General features: G+C 41.7%; 1 protein-coding gene and 1 pseudogene across 1 annotated transcript; both read right to left on the minus strand.

Annotated features, from left to right (window-relative positions):
* Window positions 1–830: 830 nt before the first annotated feature.
* LOC124658693 lies at window positions 831–3610 on the minus strand (annotated as a pseudogene).
* Window positions 3611–5532: 1922 nt separating this feature from the next.
* On the minus strand, window positions 5533–8020 carry LOC124683682 (transmembrane protein 258-like). Its single transcript, XM_047218149.1, has 4 exons — window positions 7918–8020; window positions 7741–7841; window positions 5829–5907; window positions 5533–5750 (listed from the first exon to the last, which is right to left on the minus strand). Exons 1-4 carry the CDS (start codon window positions 7918–7920, stop codon window positions 5703–5705), a joined length of 231 nt encoding a protein of 76 aa, XP_047074105.1. The 5' UTR covers window positions 7921–8020; the 3' UTR covers window positions 5533–5702.
* Between the last annotated feature and the right edge of the window lie 5401 nt (window positions 8021–13421).

Below are 13421 nucleotides of genomic sequence, written 5' to 3' on the forward strand. Positions count from 1 at the left end.
AGCGGTCTGAACCTGGTTAAATGTCTTTGTTATTGGCATCTGAACGCATATCTACTGTCTTTGTGACCAAGATCGCCAGGAAATTGAGCTAGAGTATTACTATGTTAGTGATTTGGCAAGTTATCCTCCTCCCCCACAGGTGTGTTGTGGATACTTTTGAGAATAACTGGTCTTGAACAGATCGGTGGCATTAATGAAATGGGAGATACACTCTTTTATCAAAAAATAAACGTAATCAAATTTAATTATGATTGTAAAGATCTATTCGTCGTGATACAATGATGCATGGTGTCTTTCTAGATGCATCTGGTATGACTTTTTTATAATCATTACGATGACTCATCACTCATGATCTATTTAGAAACAATCATGTTCATTACTAGTTGTCATATGTGTACGCATATTTATTAAGATGTAATAGTTGTGATGCATTAATAGTAAGGCCTTATTTGGTACTAGTGTTTTAGTGGGGATTAGTGGGGATAATACTCTAGAGTATTGGGTGAATCTCTGTTGTCATCCAATCCCCACAAAACCCCTCCCCAATCCACTAGGTAGGGGTAGAGTATTGAAGATTGAAAAAATTACACTAAAATTTGGGAAAAGTGGGGATAAGTGGGGATTAAACTCGCTCATACTCTAGCACCAAACATGCATTGGGGATAAGTGGGGATTTGAAGTTTAGAGCGGATTATCCCCGCTAATTCCCACTAAAACTCTAGTACCAAACAAGTCCTAAGAGAGTTAACTGGATTAAGGACTAGAAGTGTTGCTTTTCTGGGATTTCTAGCTTCTATCTGTTTTTTTACCGTATATGTATTGTTAGGTTCTCATACATATAACTGAGTATAAGACAGGTGGTCATAACATGCTTAATGAATGCAGGCAGAGGCAGGGAATGCGTATATGGCATAAAAACATGTTCAACGGAACTACCTGAGAGACTCCAACCTGCGGCGCATCTAATGTTGCTTCCGAATGATGCACCAGTTCTTGGATAGTTGCTTGGGGAGGCACATGAACAACCGACAACTTAACCTTGTGCACCCCATTACTTGTCATCATGTTAAACGTATCTTCAGGGACATGCTCAGATGAGACTCTATGCTCCCTCACAATGATGCTTTGTACAAGGAATTCATCATTGAACTGCAAGTCAGATGGCAGCAACTCCCCTATCTCTTCCATAGTTACAACCACACGAGTCATGGAGAGAGGCCGCAGGAATCCATCAGCCGGTTCGATACAGTAATTGTTTGTTGCGCTTGTAGCTTTAAAATGAAATGCAAGACACTTGTCAGTTATGTTTTTTAGCTCTACGAGGCAACAGATCCGCATGTCTGGCTCCATGCAACTAAAGCTGAGCTCGCGGGGATAGATATCAAGCAACTCCCTTGGTCCACTCTGCATATGTAAAAGAGCTCCTAGGATTAGTGATGCAGCAAATGACGTTTTAAATACTTCTTTTGTGTCTCTAGATGCAAATATTTAAATATAAATGATGGTGGCCTCCAACTTTATTGCTAATATATGGCATACAACGATCTTGAGATAATTTTGTACCATACCTCTGGCTATTGGCCTATTACCCAGCGGCGGGCACAGGATCTTGACAATGGGTATTCAAGCTTTAAGAAAGATGAGTGCGCTGAGTCAGCAGCTGCAGGCCACGCCTAACGCTAGCTCAATCAATGGGGTGCTACTCCATTGCTCTGATTCACCCACAGCCAGTACATGATGTAACAGGTCAGCACAGTCGCGATTGGGCCGGCTAGTTTGGGCTATGAGCCGGGGAAGGATTGGTAGTAGGGGAGGTGGGAGGTTCAGATTTGTTGTGCGAGCTGCTAGTTAGGTTGAATACGTAAAATACCTTTCATATTTGTTACTATCGCTGAACATATACATATGAATATTGTATAAAAAATTGGGTATTCAGTTGAATACCCATGAATAACTTTGTGCCTGAATACCCATGAGTAACTTCGTGCCCGCCCATGCTATTACCAACATCATTTACTATACTGTAGAAAAGCAACACATACAAGAATAATACTTGGCCTAATGAAGAAAGATAATGCAGTCACATGTTTGTATAATTATCTTGACTAACGTAAAAATTCGTAGATTTTCGTCCATACTGCAACAAGCTGAAGGAATAATGCTTTAAAATTTTAAGGAGAAAGCATGTGTTGCCATTTAAATCATCGTACCTGGGGCTCCGGTGATATTTCCTCATTGGTAATGTTGCAATCCGTACCTTCCAATTCTTCAAGCATCTTTATGATTCTAGTTGCTGTAGGCCGTTTATTCGGTCGAGGCTCCATGCACATTAAGCTTATCTGAATGCATCGCCTTATTTGTTGGCAATCTTTATCAGACGATATACACCCTGGTTGTTTCGTTAGCTTATTTCTCCATTTTTGAAGTCCCTGTGTAACCGGAACATGATTGTTAGCATCTTCGTACAACAATAACGTAACATGATCATCTATGGGAAGGACCTCTATCTTGAGAAGTAAAAGGATTCCCCTTACAAGCTCGATGAACTCCTCGGAAGAAGTACTAATATCAGCTGGATACCACCTTTCTCCCATCACTATATACACGATTATTACACCCAAGCTGAATATGTCTGACATAGGTGTCAGTATACCTTGATGGTGTTCTGGAGACATGTATCCTCTGATGCAACATGAATGTGTAAGGTTTGTAGTTGTTAAGAGAATAATAATCAATGAAAAATCGCATGGCATTTCACTTACGGTGTTCCTCTGACATGAATAGTGTACATAATTTCTTGCCGGTCAAGCAACCGTGACAGACCAAAGTCTGCAATTTTTGGATCCAAAGCATCATCGAGCAATATGTTAGCGGGTTTTAAGTCCAAGTGAATGATAGGCCCATTAGCTTCCTCGTGAAGATACTGTAGGCCTTTGCACACCCCCTCGATTATTTTGTAGCGTTTGTGCCAATCAACTCGAGAAAATTTATCTGGATCTTTAACCAAAAGAAGAGTACTGTCAACTTTTGCTTGAAATTCTATCATTGATGTACCATACACAATAAATATAATATCGTATGTTATCCTTTCTCATTCATAAGAATATAGAAAAATAAGATGAAAATACCCAAACATCCCACATTGAATTGTCATACCTGAGAGAAACCTGTCAAGACTTCCACTAGGCAGATACTCCAGGCAAAGCAAAAGTTCTGTCTCCTCGATAAATACAGGTTTCCCCTCGTAAGGAAAATGTTGTTTTTGTATGTCATAGCAGTAGCCTATTAAGCGCACTATATTGGGGTGCTCAAGTCTCATAAGATGATGAACCTCATTCTCAAGTTGCTCCAGCGAGTTTGGCGTTGAGTGCAAAAGCTTCTTCACGGCCACTATTACCCCATTTGGTTGCACTCCCTGTTGAAGTTATGTTGTTAGTATGTTTAAGGTTTTGGATCAACTATGATTTCAGAACAACTATAAGTTTACCTTATATACCACACCGAAACCACCGGTGCCAATTACATCTGAGAAGTTGTTTGTAATCTCCTTTAAGTAGTGTCATGGCAGTTTGTGTGGTCTTGAACTTGAACTACAGTAGTCACCGTTCATCTTTACTTTCAGAATATGACTACAAAATAAATGAGATTTAGAAAAGGTTGTCGATTTTTAGTCATATTCAGTACTCCTATCAACATTACAGAAAGCATGTAAAACATAAGTGAAGATTCAATGGTTAGCGTAAATATTTGCATCATGTTCAATACACATACCACCCTCTTTCCCTAAGTAGATAAATAGATGGTTAAGAAATGATAAATTGCACTTTCTTTATGTGTACCTTCAGACATTCTTCATCTTAGAAATTAAACTTTTGAAACAACTAAGGAATAGCAAATCCGAAACGTAAAATGTCATGCAAGCTTAGTTCTTGATTTTAGCATATATCTGAAATGAACATGCCTATGCAGCTATAAAGTTGAAGACATGGCATATTTTCTTCTTTTTTCGAGGGAAATTTCTAGACATGTAATTTTTTTTAGCATACTCAAGATATGATCCAGAAAGCTGAAGTGATGATAACTGATAATAGCAAACAGACTTTTGGATGTCGAGAACTCAGAGAGTAATGCAAGAGGAAACAAACAGAGAGCAAAGACTGACATCCATAATCCAAAGAAGCATATTGCTAAACTAGGAAAAAAGTTAGAACTAACCCAGAGAAGGCCCTGCACGTTTCCAGATATGCTGATGGTACAAGTTGTGGATAGCTGCAAATGAAACAAGCTAGCTGTTGAAGCAGTGAGAAGGGGAGAGGGGGTATTAGTAGTTGTTAGTGGTTTGACTGGAGAGGGTTCGAAGAAAGCCCGTAAGAGAGGACTATTCAGTGTATGCATACTGGTTATTATATTTACACTAGTATGACCTGCATACTGGTTATTATATTTACACTAGTATGACCTGCGATGTAGAAATCACATGATTCCGACATTGGTGACAGCCAACCCACTAGGGGCAGCATATTAGCGAGAAGAATACACAAACCCAACTAACCTAGAAAAACGTTATAGTTTGTTTTTGGAGATACTGATAACCTTGGAGGGAGGATTACCTGCAACGGGGACCAATACAAAGAGGTGAGCCATCATACTCTTGAATATTAGGAGTTGTTGCTCTTTTTCTTAAGGCAGGGGCCCCAAGAGAAACAGAAGCTAGCTGACAAGCAGAAGAGGTTGGATGCCGACCTCGTCAGAGTAATGGAACCGTTGACGCCAACGAATACCACCTTGTCTTACTCCCGCAAGTACGCCCTAGAGGAGCACAAAAGGAAGCCAGCATACTATTTGTTATACGGAGTATTTCTGATCCCGGTGAAGAAACTAGTAGCTAATGCTGATTATTTTGTTTTTGTGTGCGTCTCTTCTTGGATTTTGAGCATGTGGTCAAAGACCACGTCCACGCGTACTTTTGCGCTTAAACTTCTAGCCATCGCCTGACAATTAAACAAGCCCTCTCAAAAATTATGCCGACATTGCTACTGATATTTTCCTTCTGCAGATACTACATTCGATGCACTTATATCTCCTTTTTACAGATATTTCCTCTTACAAATGCTATGTTTGATGCTTGCGAGATCAAATTTCTATCTCCAACTTTGCAAGGATTATCTAAGAATCAGTGCACTTTCTCTCCATCCAAATTGAAAAGCTCACATAGATGGTAAGTGGTGAGAATATCCATGAAGGAGCCAACTAATCTATTTTTACCGTCTAATTAGGGACAGAAATCATTCCAATTAGGAAGTTAAGCTTGTTGATTTCCGTTTAATCAGATTTTGACCCACGATCTTCACAGTTTATGAACCAAAATACAGCTTTATTTAGGTTATGCTGTGGAAACCAGTTGACTGCAGTTTTCTGCTCGGGCCTTACTGCTCCATTTCCTAATGAACAGAAATATAACTGCATATTATGAAACGGAAAAAAGGATGACAGTTGTGGCTTCTGTAACAGAATTAATAATGGAAACCAAGCTGCGAACGAGCAGTATGATAGGCATTCCAGAACAGGTTTGACAACATTTGGTAAATTTTGACGTCCCTCGTCTAAAACATGTCCATATCGGACTGCATATTCTCCTGGAAGTTACACAGTTTCAGACATGTGACATATCCTAGCTACAACTACGGCTGGGGAGCCGATCATCAGACATAAACACCGCTTGCAAGGAGCACGAACAGAGATCCAAAGCCCTGTGAAACAATTAAAGATATGCATCAATCACCCGACACGGAATTATGAAACCACCTATGCTCTTTTACGGGGCGTACCAGAAAGACAGAAGCAACAGATGCTGTGACTATCTCCTTTGCTAAACTACGGTTCCGCCTTGAAGTCGTGGCTTCATAACTGAAATGGGCCAAAAATGGCTAGTTAGGTTTTTGTAAATTAAAGTGCTAAAGTACTTAGAAAAAATCAATAGTTAAAGGTTCAAAGAAACACATGTGTTCACTGATAAATTTCATGTTAACTCCAAAATGCGTATGCCTCATTTCCAATTAACTATTTTTGATAAATAACCAGACTTTACTTACTAAGCTACTAGAGACACACAAACACAAAATAGAGCCACACACACACAATATGGAATGACAGTCATACGATATTGCTCAAAACCTAGGAGTTTGTACTTGAGCTAGAGCGGTGAGGCCTTTTTGGAATCAAGGATTTGTGATAGGAATATCGTAGGATTTCAACCAATAGGAATATTTCCTACAGAGGTCTTTAGAGCAACGAAATGAGGCCATCAAATCAAAATGGAAATGCTTTCCTAAACCCACATTCTATAGATTCCTAACAAGACATAAGGTTAGACCTCTTGGAAATTCTCCATTGTGTCTATAACATCAACCGCGTGAGCCTTAACACTAATAAAAGCTCGAGTTTTTTCTGTGCTGCATAGCCTTGTGATTTTTTTTTTATTTAGGGCTCAGCGGGACATGACATCCAATTCTTACCTTTTCCTATTTCTATTTTCATATTGATGCATTCCAAAGAGTCCCCAAGTGATATGCATATTCATTATGCTTCAGTAAGCATGAGTAGGAGACAATCAGAACTATTAGGTATATAGCTAACTGTATTCAGAGCAAGAACTTTGCAGTCTATATTGCTCGAGAACATGTGCTACCCATGAATATAAAAACTTTGGAGCTAACATTTTAGAAAACAGCAACAATATGTAATTCATACTAGTTGGTTAAGGGCCAATGTGTTAACCACAGATTCTGGGCACAAGGATAGCTTGGTCGATTACCACCAACTTGCCAAAGATAAAGACTAACTAGGACAAATTAGTCTAGGTTGCACAATTTTATAGGTAGTCAATAACAGGTACAACCAAGTTTCTACCTGTCCTGGCCTGTCTTAAACAGAGTAATAATTGTGTGCTTCGATTGGTTATTTTCATAGTGTCTGTGGTAATGGCATAATGTACCAACATCTAGCTAGTAATACCACAAAATATATGAAGCTAAACATCACTACCAATAGGAAGCAACAAAAACAACCATCCTTCTATTCAGCAGAACAAGAATATGTAACTTGGCCCATGGATCTATCCTCATGTTCTGTCCTAGCAGCCCAAATCTAATACTCCCTCCATCATGAAAAGGATGTGGCGGACTTGTCTAAATTCGGATGTATCTTTAAATAGTGATCCATTTGGAGACGGAGGGAGTAGAACGTACCCAAACTCTAATTCCAGAAATCCAAATAATTGTTTGCAAGCAAATCCTTTCCTAACACGCTGAATGAAGAGGTTGCAAGATCCAACGAATTTCACCATCAACCGCAAAAATTGAACTTCCAAAATTCCTGAAACAAGACTAAGCCCATCCGTGCAACCTGAACCCATAAAGGAAAGCACATTCGATACCTCCAATAAGCACGTTGGAAAACGGCACTTCCCAGTGAGAAGAAGCCAAAACAATACAGCCTAAACTCATCGTGGCAGGGTTACTCCCCTAGAGGATTCTACCCCTACTGTCTGAGCTAAGCAGTTAACAGTACGGCCAAGTGGCAGATCAACACATCAGATCCCTTATTCCAACCCGCGGATGAACCAATTCCGCCAGGTAGGTCGATACCAAACACATACACCAGACCAGATCGGATCAGATCATCGATCCCCATGAATCGCACGAGGAGCTGGGCAGATGCGGAATGGGGCAGACGACTCACATGAAGAAGGAGGCAGTGAGCATGAGGCCGACGGAAACCATGACGACGGCCAGCGTCGGGTACCATTCCACCGGCACGGGGCTCGAGATCGCCTTCGCCGCCTGCGAGATCATCACCAACGGCGCGTAAGTAACTCGCCAAACCCTGAACCATAAGGGTCGGGGTTTATGGGCTTACCATCTCGCCGGATCTGAGGTGACGCTGCTCGTCGTCGCCGCCGCGTGCCGACTGGTCGTCTCGTCTCCGCCGCGACGAACTGGTGTGGTCTCTGGTGGGCAGAGGACACAGTTGGGCAAGCCTTGAGTTTGGGAGGAATTCACGTGGGCCTTCAGGTCTGGATCTCAAGGTCCAGAAAACGGCCTACAAGATGCATTGGGCCGCGAGCCCAGGAACTGATGAATTGTGAGCACGAAAGTTAGAAGCCCGCGGTGTAATGGATTCTCAGTTGGAAATAAGGGCAATTCCTATACACCGACCAGGTCGGTGGTTACCGCGCGCCGCACACCCCAGCGCGCGCGGTATGGGCCGGCCTGGTCGGCCTATTTCACGTTTATTTCTGTTTTCTGTTTTTTTTTCTTTTCTTTTTTTTCTTTTTCTTTTTCTGTTTCTTTTTTTGTTTTTGTTTCTTTTCTGTTTATTTTCTTTTTTGTAAAAATTTAAAAAGTTCAAATCTAAAATTTGTTTAAATTCAAAAAATGTTCAAATCTGAAAATCGTTCAAATTCGAAAAATGTTCAAATCGGAAAATCGTTCAAATTTTAAATTTGTTCATATTCAAAAAATCGTTCAAACATAAAAATAGTTCAAAATAAAATAAAAATCAAATTTGAAAATTGTTCAACTTAAAAATCTTTTCAAATTTGAGAACTGTTCTAATTTTTTTAAATTATATTTTTTAAGAATATTCGTTTTTTAAAAAAATTCATGTTTGTGAAAAATAGAAATTTTTCGGGAAAAACCCGAATTATGGAAAATAAAAAAGAAACAACAGAAAAAAAGGAAACGAAAACGAGAATTACCTTCTAGTGGGCCGCGGCCCAACTAGCCACCGCAGCCACACAGGGGTAGCGAAATGAAACAGCCGGTCGGGGATAGTGTGCCGGGCCCAACAACGGCCGGGGGTGTGCGGCTCCACGCTCGGCACCGACCAGGTCGGTGTAAAGCAGCCCCCGAAATAAGACTACCTACTCCCTGGAGCTTTTCCCCTAAAAAAAAAGAGAGCTTCCTAGAGCTTTATGGGATCTTTTGTAAATGAAATAATTTTCAAAAGAAATTGTCAGTTTTGCAAACTCTGACCTTCACTACATCTGGTTTTGAAAGCATTAATCTTCATATCATGTTTGATTCTATATATCTGTGTCATCAATCTTAATTATTCGTAAACCTATGACCTGTGTACATTGCTCCTCCTCATTGCATGTATATACTAGAGACTAATGTGTTTTGTTCCAAGACTTGTGTCATGCAGGGAATATAGATGGTTTTGGTGCCTCATTGCATTGCCCCTATATGGCTATGTTCATCATCTGATGTTCATCCAAGTGAGTGACTACCTCAAATGCAGGGTGTGGAACTCGAATTCTAATTATTGTGGCATACATTTGCTTGCATTGTTTTTAGACATCCAAGCCCCCAACAAGGTAGGCAATGCCAAAAATCTCATTTCTAACCATGGGCATCGGTCTATTCGGCCACTTCTTGCAATAATACATTCAACACTAGAAGTCTAAGATTGCAAACTTATAGGAAGGTTGTCAAGATCCCGAGATCGCTCAACAAATTTATCCATGCTCTTGTCAAAAGAGCTATCAAACACCAGGTTGTGTATGTCTAATATGCAGAGACCATGGTAATGAAGTTCTTCCATTGTCTACAAAAAAATCTATTTTCCCACCATCTTTCTCGATGGTGTTTGGGATCCTTGAAGTTGTGTTGTGCTTAAATTTCACCGTTCTCGAACAACTAAAAATATGACCCAGATTAAGATCTATATCCTTCCATACTCCCCCCCCCCCCCCAAAAAAATAGAATATATATTTCCTATGTAGTTTGGTCTTCTCTATGCGGGAAATTTAAAACTTCTCGCGCCATCCACACTTGACCCGACACAACCGACGATAATAGGGTTTAGATTGACTGACGTTGTGAACGAAACACATTGGGTGACTTAAGCATTTTTTACACCATGTATTCTCCGTCCATTGGCGGCTACACTTCACATATGTATCATCAATGCAGAAGACACAACCTAGCATACGCCTAGAAAGCCCAAGTTCGAGACGGAGGGATCTTGTCTAGGGGCGGACCTAGGTACAGCCTAGTGGGAGCCTAGGCCCCCACCCCCACCACACCGAAATTTTAAATTCCATTAGTACTTGTACATATTTTAGAGAAAATTTACTCGAATTCTAAAAATTCAGTGAAGAAGTGCCCTACACAAATGAAATGCGCCCCAGTGACATATTGTTATAGGTCCACCTCTGATCATGTAGCAGAGAGCTGCGGGACGAGGGTACTAGCCCAAGGTCGATCTTCATGGGCAAGCTGGCGACTAAGATCCTTGTCATGTGCTCCACTAGCTCTCTACTCGCAACATCTGCTCTGGCTAGCGATCTGCCCGCTTACCAGGTCAGCATCACTGCTTCCTTTTTACCCTTCTTTGTTCTCATAAATTTCTATATGTTGTATCTTGAACTGAAAAAATATTTTGATTTTTATGGTTGCAGCATGCCTTGAGTTCTTGTCTTGAGTCAATCCTCAATGGCACAATCCACTAAGTACCTGGTGTTTCCATCTTAATATTTAGTTCTCTTTTTTTATTCAAGTACATGTTCAACACCAATTATTTCCTCATTTTGCATGAATGAATCCTACTTTTGTACCTCAAGTTGGTGCTATATTTAGAAATCTAGACCATGCTTGGCCGTGGTGGGTTAATTATGGAGGTCAAATAAGGCTTTGAGATCAGAAGAAGGTACACAAATAAGAACAAGTCTGATGGCAAGGTCACTTCATGTCGATATGTTTGTGCAAAGGAGGGTTATCGAGCATGCGACAGGCGAAATCAAGTGATAAATAATCCTTGGACTAAAACAAGAACAGGTTGTGATGCTCATATGTGTCTTTCACTTGACCGAGCGGTAGGAGATAACGATGTGACCTAATTGGTTCTTGCACCCAATCAGAACCTTTATTGTCCATAAACCTTTCATTTGATGGTATCACATCGCAAGATTTTAGAAATGCACAAGCCTTTAAAATTGAAGTAGCAGATGATTCAAAGTCCGCACATGAGTTGGCTAGTCACCAATTTGGTGGGACAATTAATCTTTCCTACACTTATTGTGATCATAAAAACCATGAGGGAGTAGGCATATGGTCAAGAAGGTACCCGCAAAAAAAAATGGTCAAGAAGGAAATATGTTGAAGTATTTTCAGGATAAGAATACCGAGAACACTTGGTTCTAATATACTTTGCAGTTGGATCGTGAAGAAAACATATCCACCATATTTTGGATTGTTGCCAAAATAATCATTGATTATGCACACTTGCACATGAAAGCGTTCGCGGTTGCACACTTGCATATGGAAGCAGATCGACAGCTCGCCCACCGTGCTACTGCTAAGTGTAGCCTCGTCAGTCTTCAGGGATGGATCTCACTCTCAGCCCCCATCGCCGTGCGTCGCATCTCATCTCTCCCGCTGGTGACGGATGAATGGACGGACGGATAAGTGCAGCGCCGTCTAGAGACGATAGGTGCTGCGAAAAAGAAGAACCAACGTCTCACGTAGTCACGTTTCAGTTCAGCTTTGCCTTCTCCTCCAACATCGATCGTAGCCTCGTAACTGGCATTGCTTATTCTTGGGTACAACAAAGGAAACCAAGATTTTGTCTAGCCGACGTTAGCTAGCTGGTCAAGTCGCTATCGGAATATCGGCAACTATAGTTTCTGTTCAATTAACCTCTGTAATTTCCTTGACTCGAAAGAAAAATATGTATGTTCGTTTAGCTTGTCATCATTTAAGGATCTTATAAAATCCTAAAGGTACCCCTCATTTGGTCCTAAATGCTAGAATGTTATGTCATGTGACTGGTGATGTTTTTACAAGAGTTTTTATTAGTGTCTTACAAGAGTTATACTAACAACCACATTCAAGAGGTGGAACTGACGGTTCGTCGAATTTTTTTTACCATCGCACTTTAAATTTAGAGTGAATTTCACCTTTCACCCTGCGAGTTTATGCATTTGCATGATGTTACCGGCCTCAGTTTAGCATATTGCTTACTATCTTTAGATATTACCGGCATGTTGCATCGACGTGGCACGAAAACTTGCGTAAAGATCGGATGATTATCGCCGTTCATGTCTAGACTTGTGTTATCTATATGTTTCATTCCTTGTTGTCGTTTTGGTTTTTTTTTCTTTTGGACCCGATGATCACTTCACACCTTGCTCAATGTACATGTAGGGAGCTTCATTTTATGGCTGAAAGTGCTCCACCGAGCTCTCACCTGGCAGCCAAAAGGCGATCCTAGAACAGCAACGAGGTACTAGTAGCAAAATAATGTATGCAGTACACAACAAGATCTTCCTCTGGGTCACACGGCGTACCACCTCTTCGCCCATCCATCGCTCCGTTGCGCACTTGCGCTTGAGATTCGTTCGTACGTTCATTTTGTGTGGCGAAGGCGCGATGGTACGCGCGCGGTGTCTGCTTTTCAGACACCGGCAGCAGGGGCGTAGCGGGCTAGCGGCGATAGGCGTGTCTGTCCGATTCGGGCAGAACCACAGCTGGTGCCTGAATTCCCCGTCAGACTTTACCCTGTTTCTTTCTCCTCTAGGTTTTCCGTCTAGAAAGCGAGACCTACTTTGATATCTCCCGTTTGCTGCCGATCTTCTTTTTTTCGAAATGAGGGAAATATCGCCCCAGTTTCTGCATCCAAAGCGACGGCTTTTTTTATTAGATTATTCACGAAACCTTACAAGAAAAAATACAAAATATCAAACTTGAAGCAACCTTACTATACCTACAGTGGGATGAAGAGGGTGACAATACACCAACTCAAATCATCCAAAACTAAATGCCTTCTCAGACCGCCCAATAGCAGGTGAGAAACATATTCAGTCAAGCAGACTCTCAGCACAGGCCAACGCACACGCCACAGGAGTTGCTCCCGCCGTCTTCCTCGACTCCATCTTTAAAAGAGATCAACGCATTAACCTTGCAAGACCTGTCGTCGATGCCACCATGACGCCAGACGGCTCCACCCTCCTGCACGTATACATCATCCCGCATCCGTCGTCGATACCCCGCAGCGACCATGCCACCGAGACTCGGCGCCAACAATGTGGTAGATGAACACCACTCCACCGAAGACCGCCAACATCCAGCCATCCGCTCCAAAAACGATGCCCCAAGAGGTAGAACGACGCAGGACGCGCCGCCATCGTCCGATCCGGGAGACCCGGATCTAGGGTTTCCCGAGCAGACGACGAGTGAGAAACCGCATACTGCGTCGACGATGCCTTCAAGAAGGTTGCGGCGCGACACGTCGCCATCGTCCGCCAACCGAGGTCGGAACACGGTTTTCACTTGGCAGCCGTGCATCCCCAACTCGCCGAGTGTAGTGCCAAGACGGGCAAAGATGACGCCTTCGACAAGGTAACGACGTCGACCGAC

This window comes from Lolium rigidum, chromosome 1, assembly GCF_022539505.1.
Source record: "Lolium rigidum isolate FL_2022 chromosome 1, APGP_CSIRO_Lrig_0.1, whole genome shotgun sequence".
NCBI lineage: Eukaryota > Viridiplantae > Streptophyta > Magnoliopsida > Poales > Poaceae > Lolium > Lolium rigidum.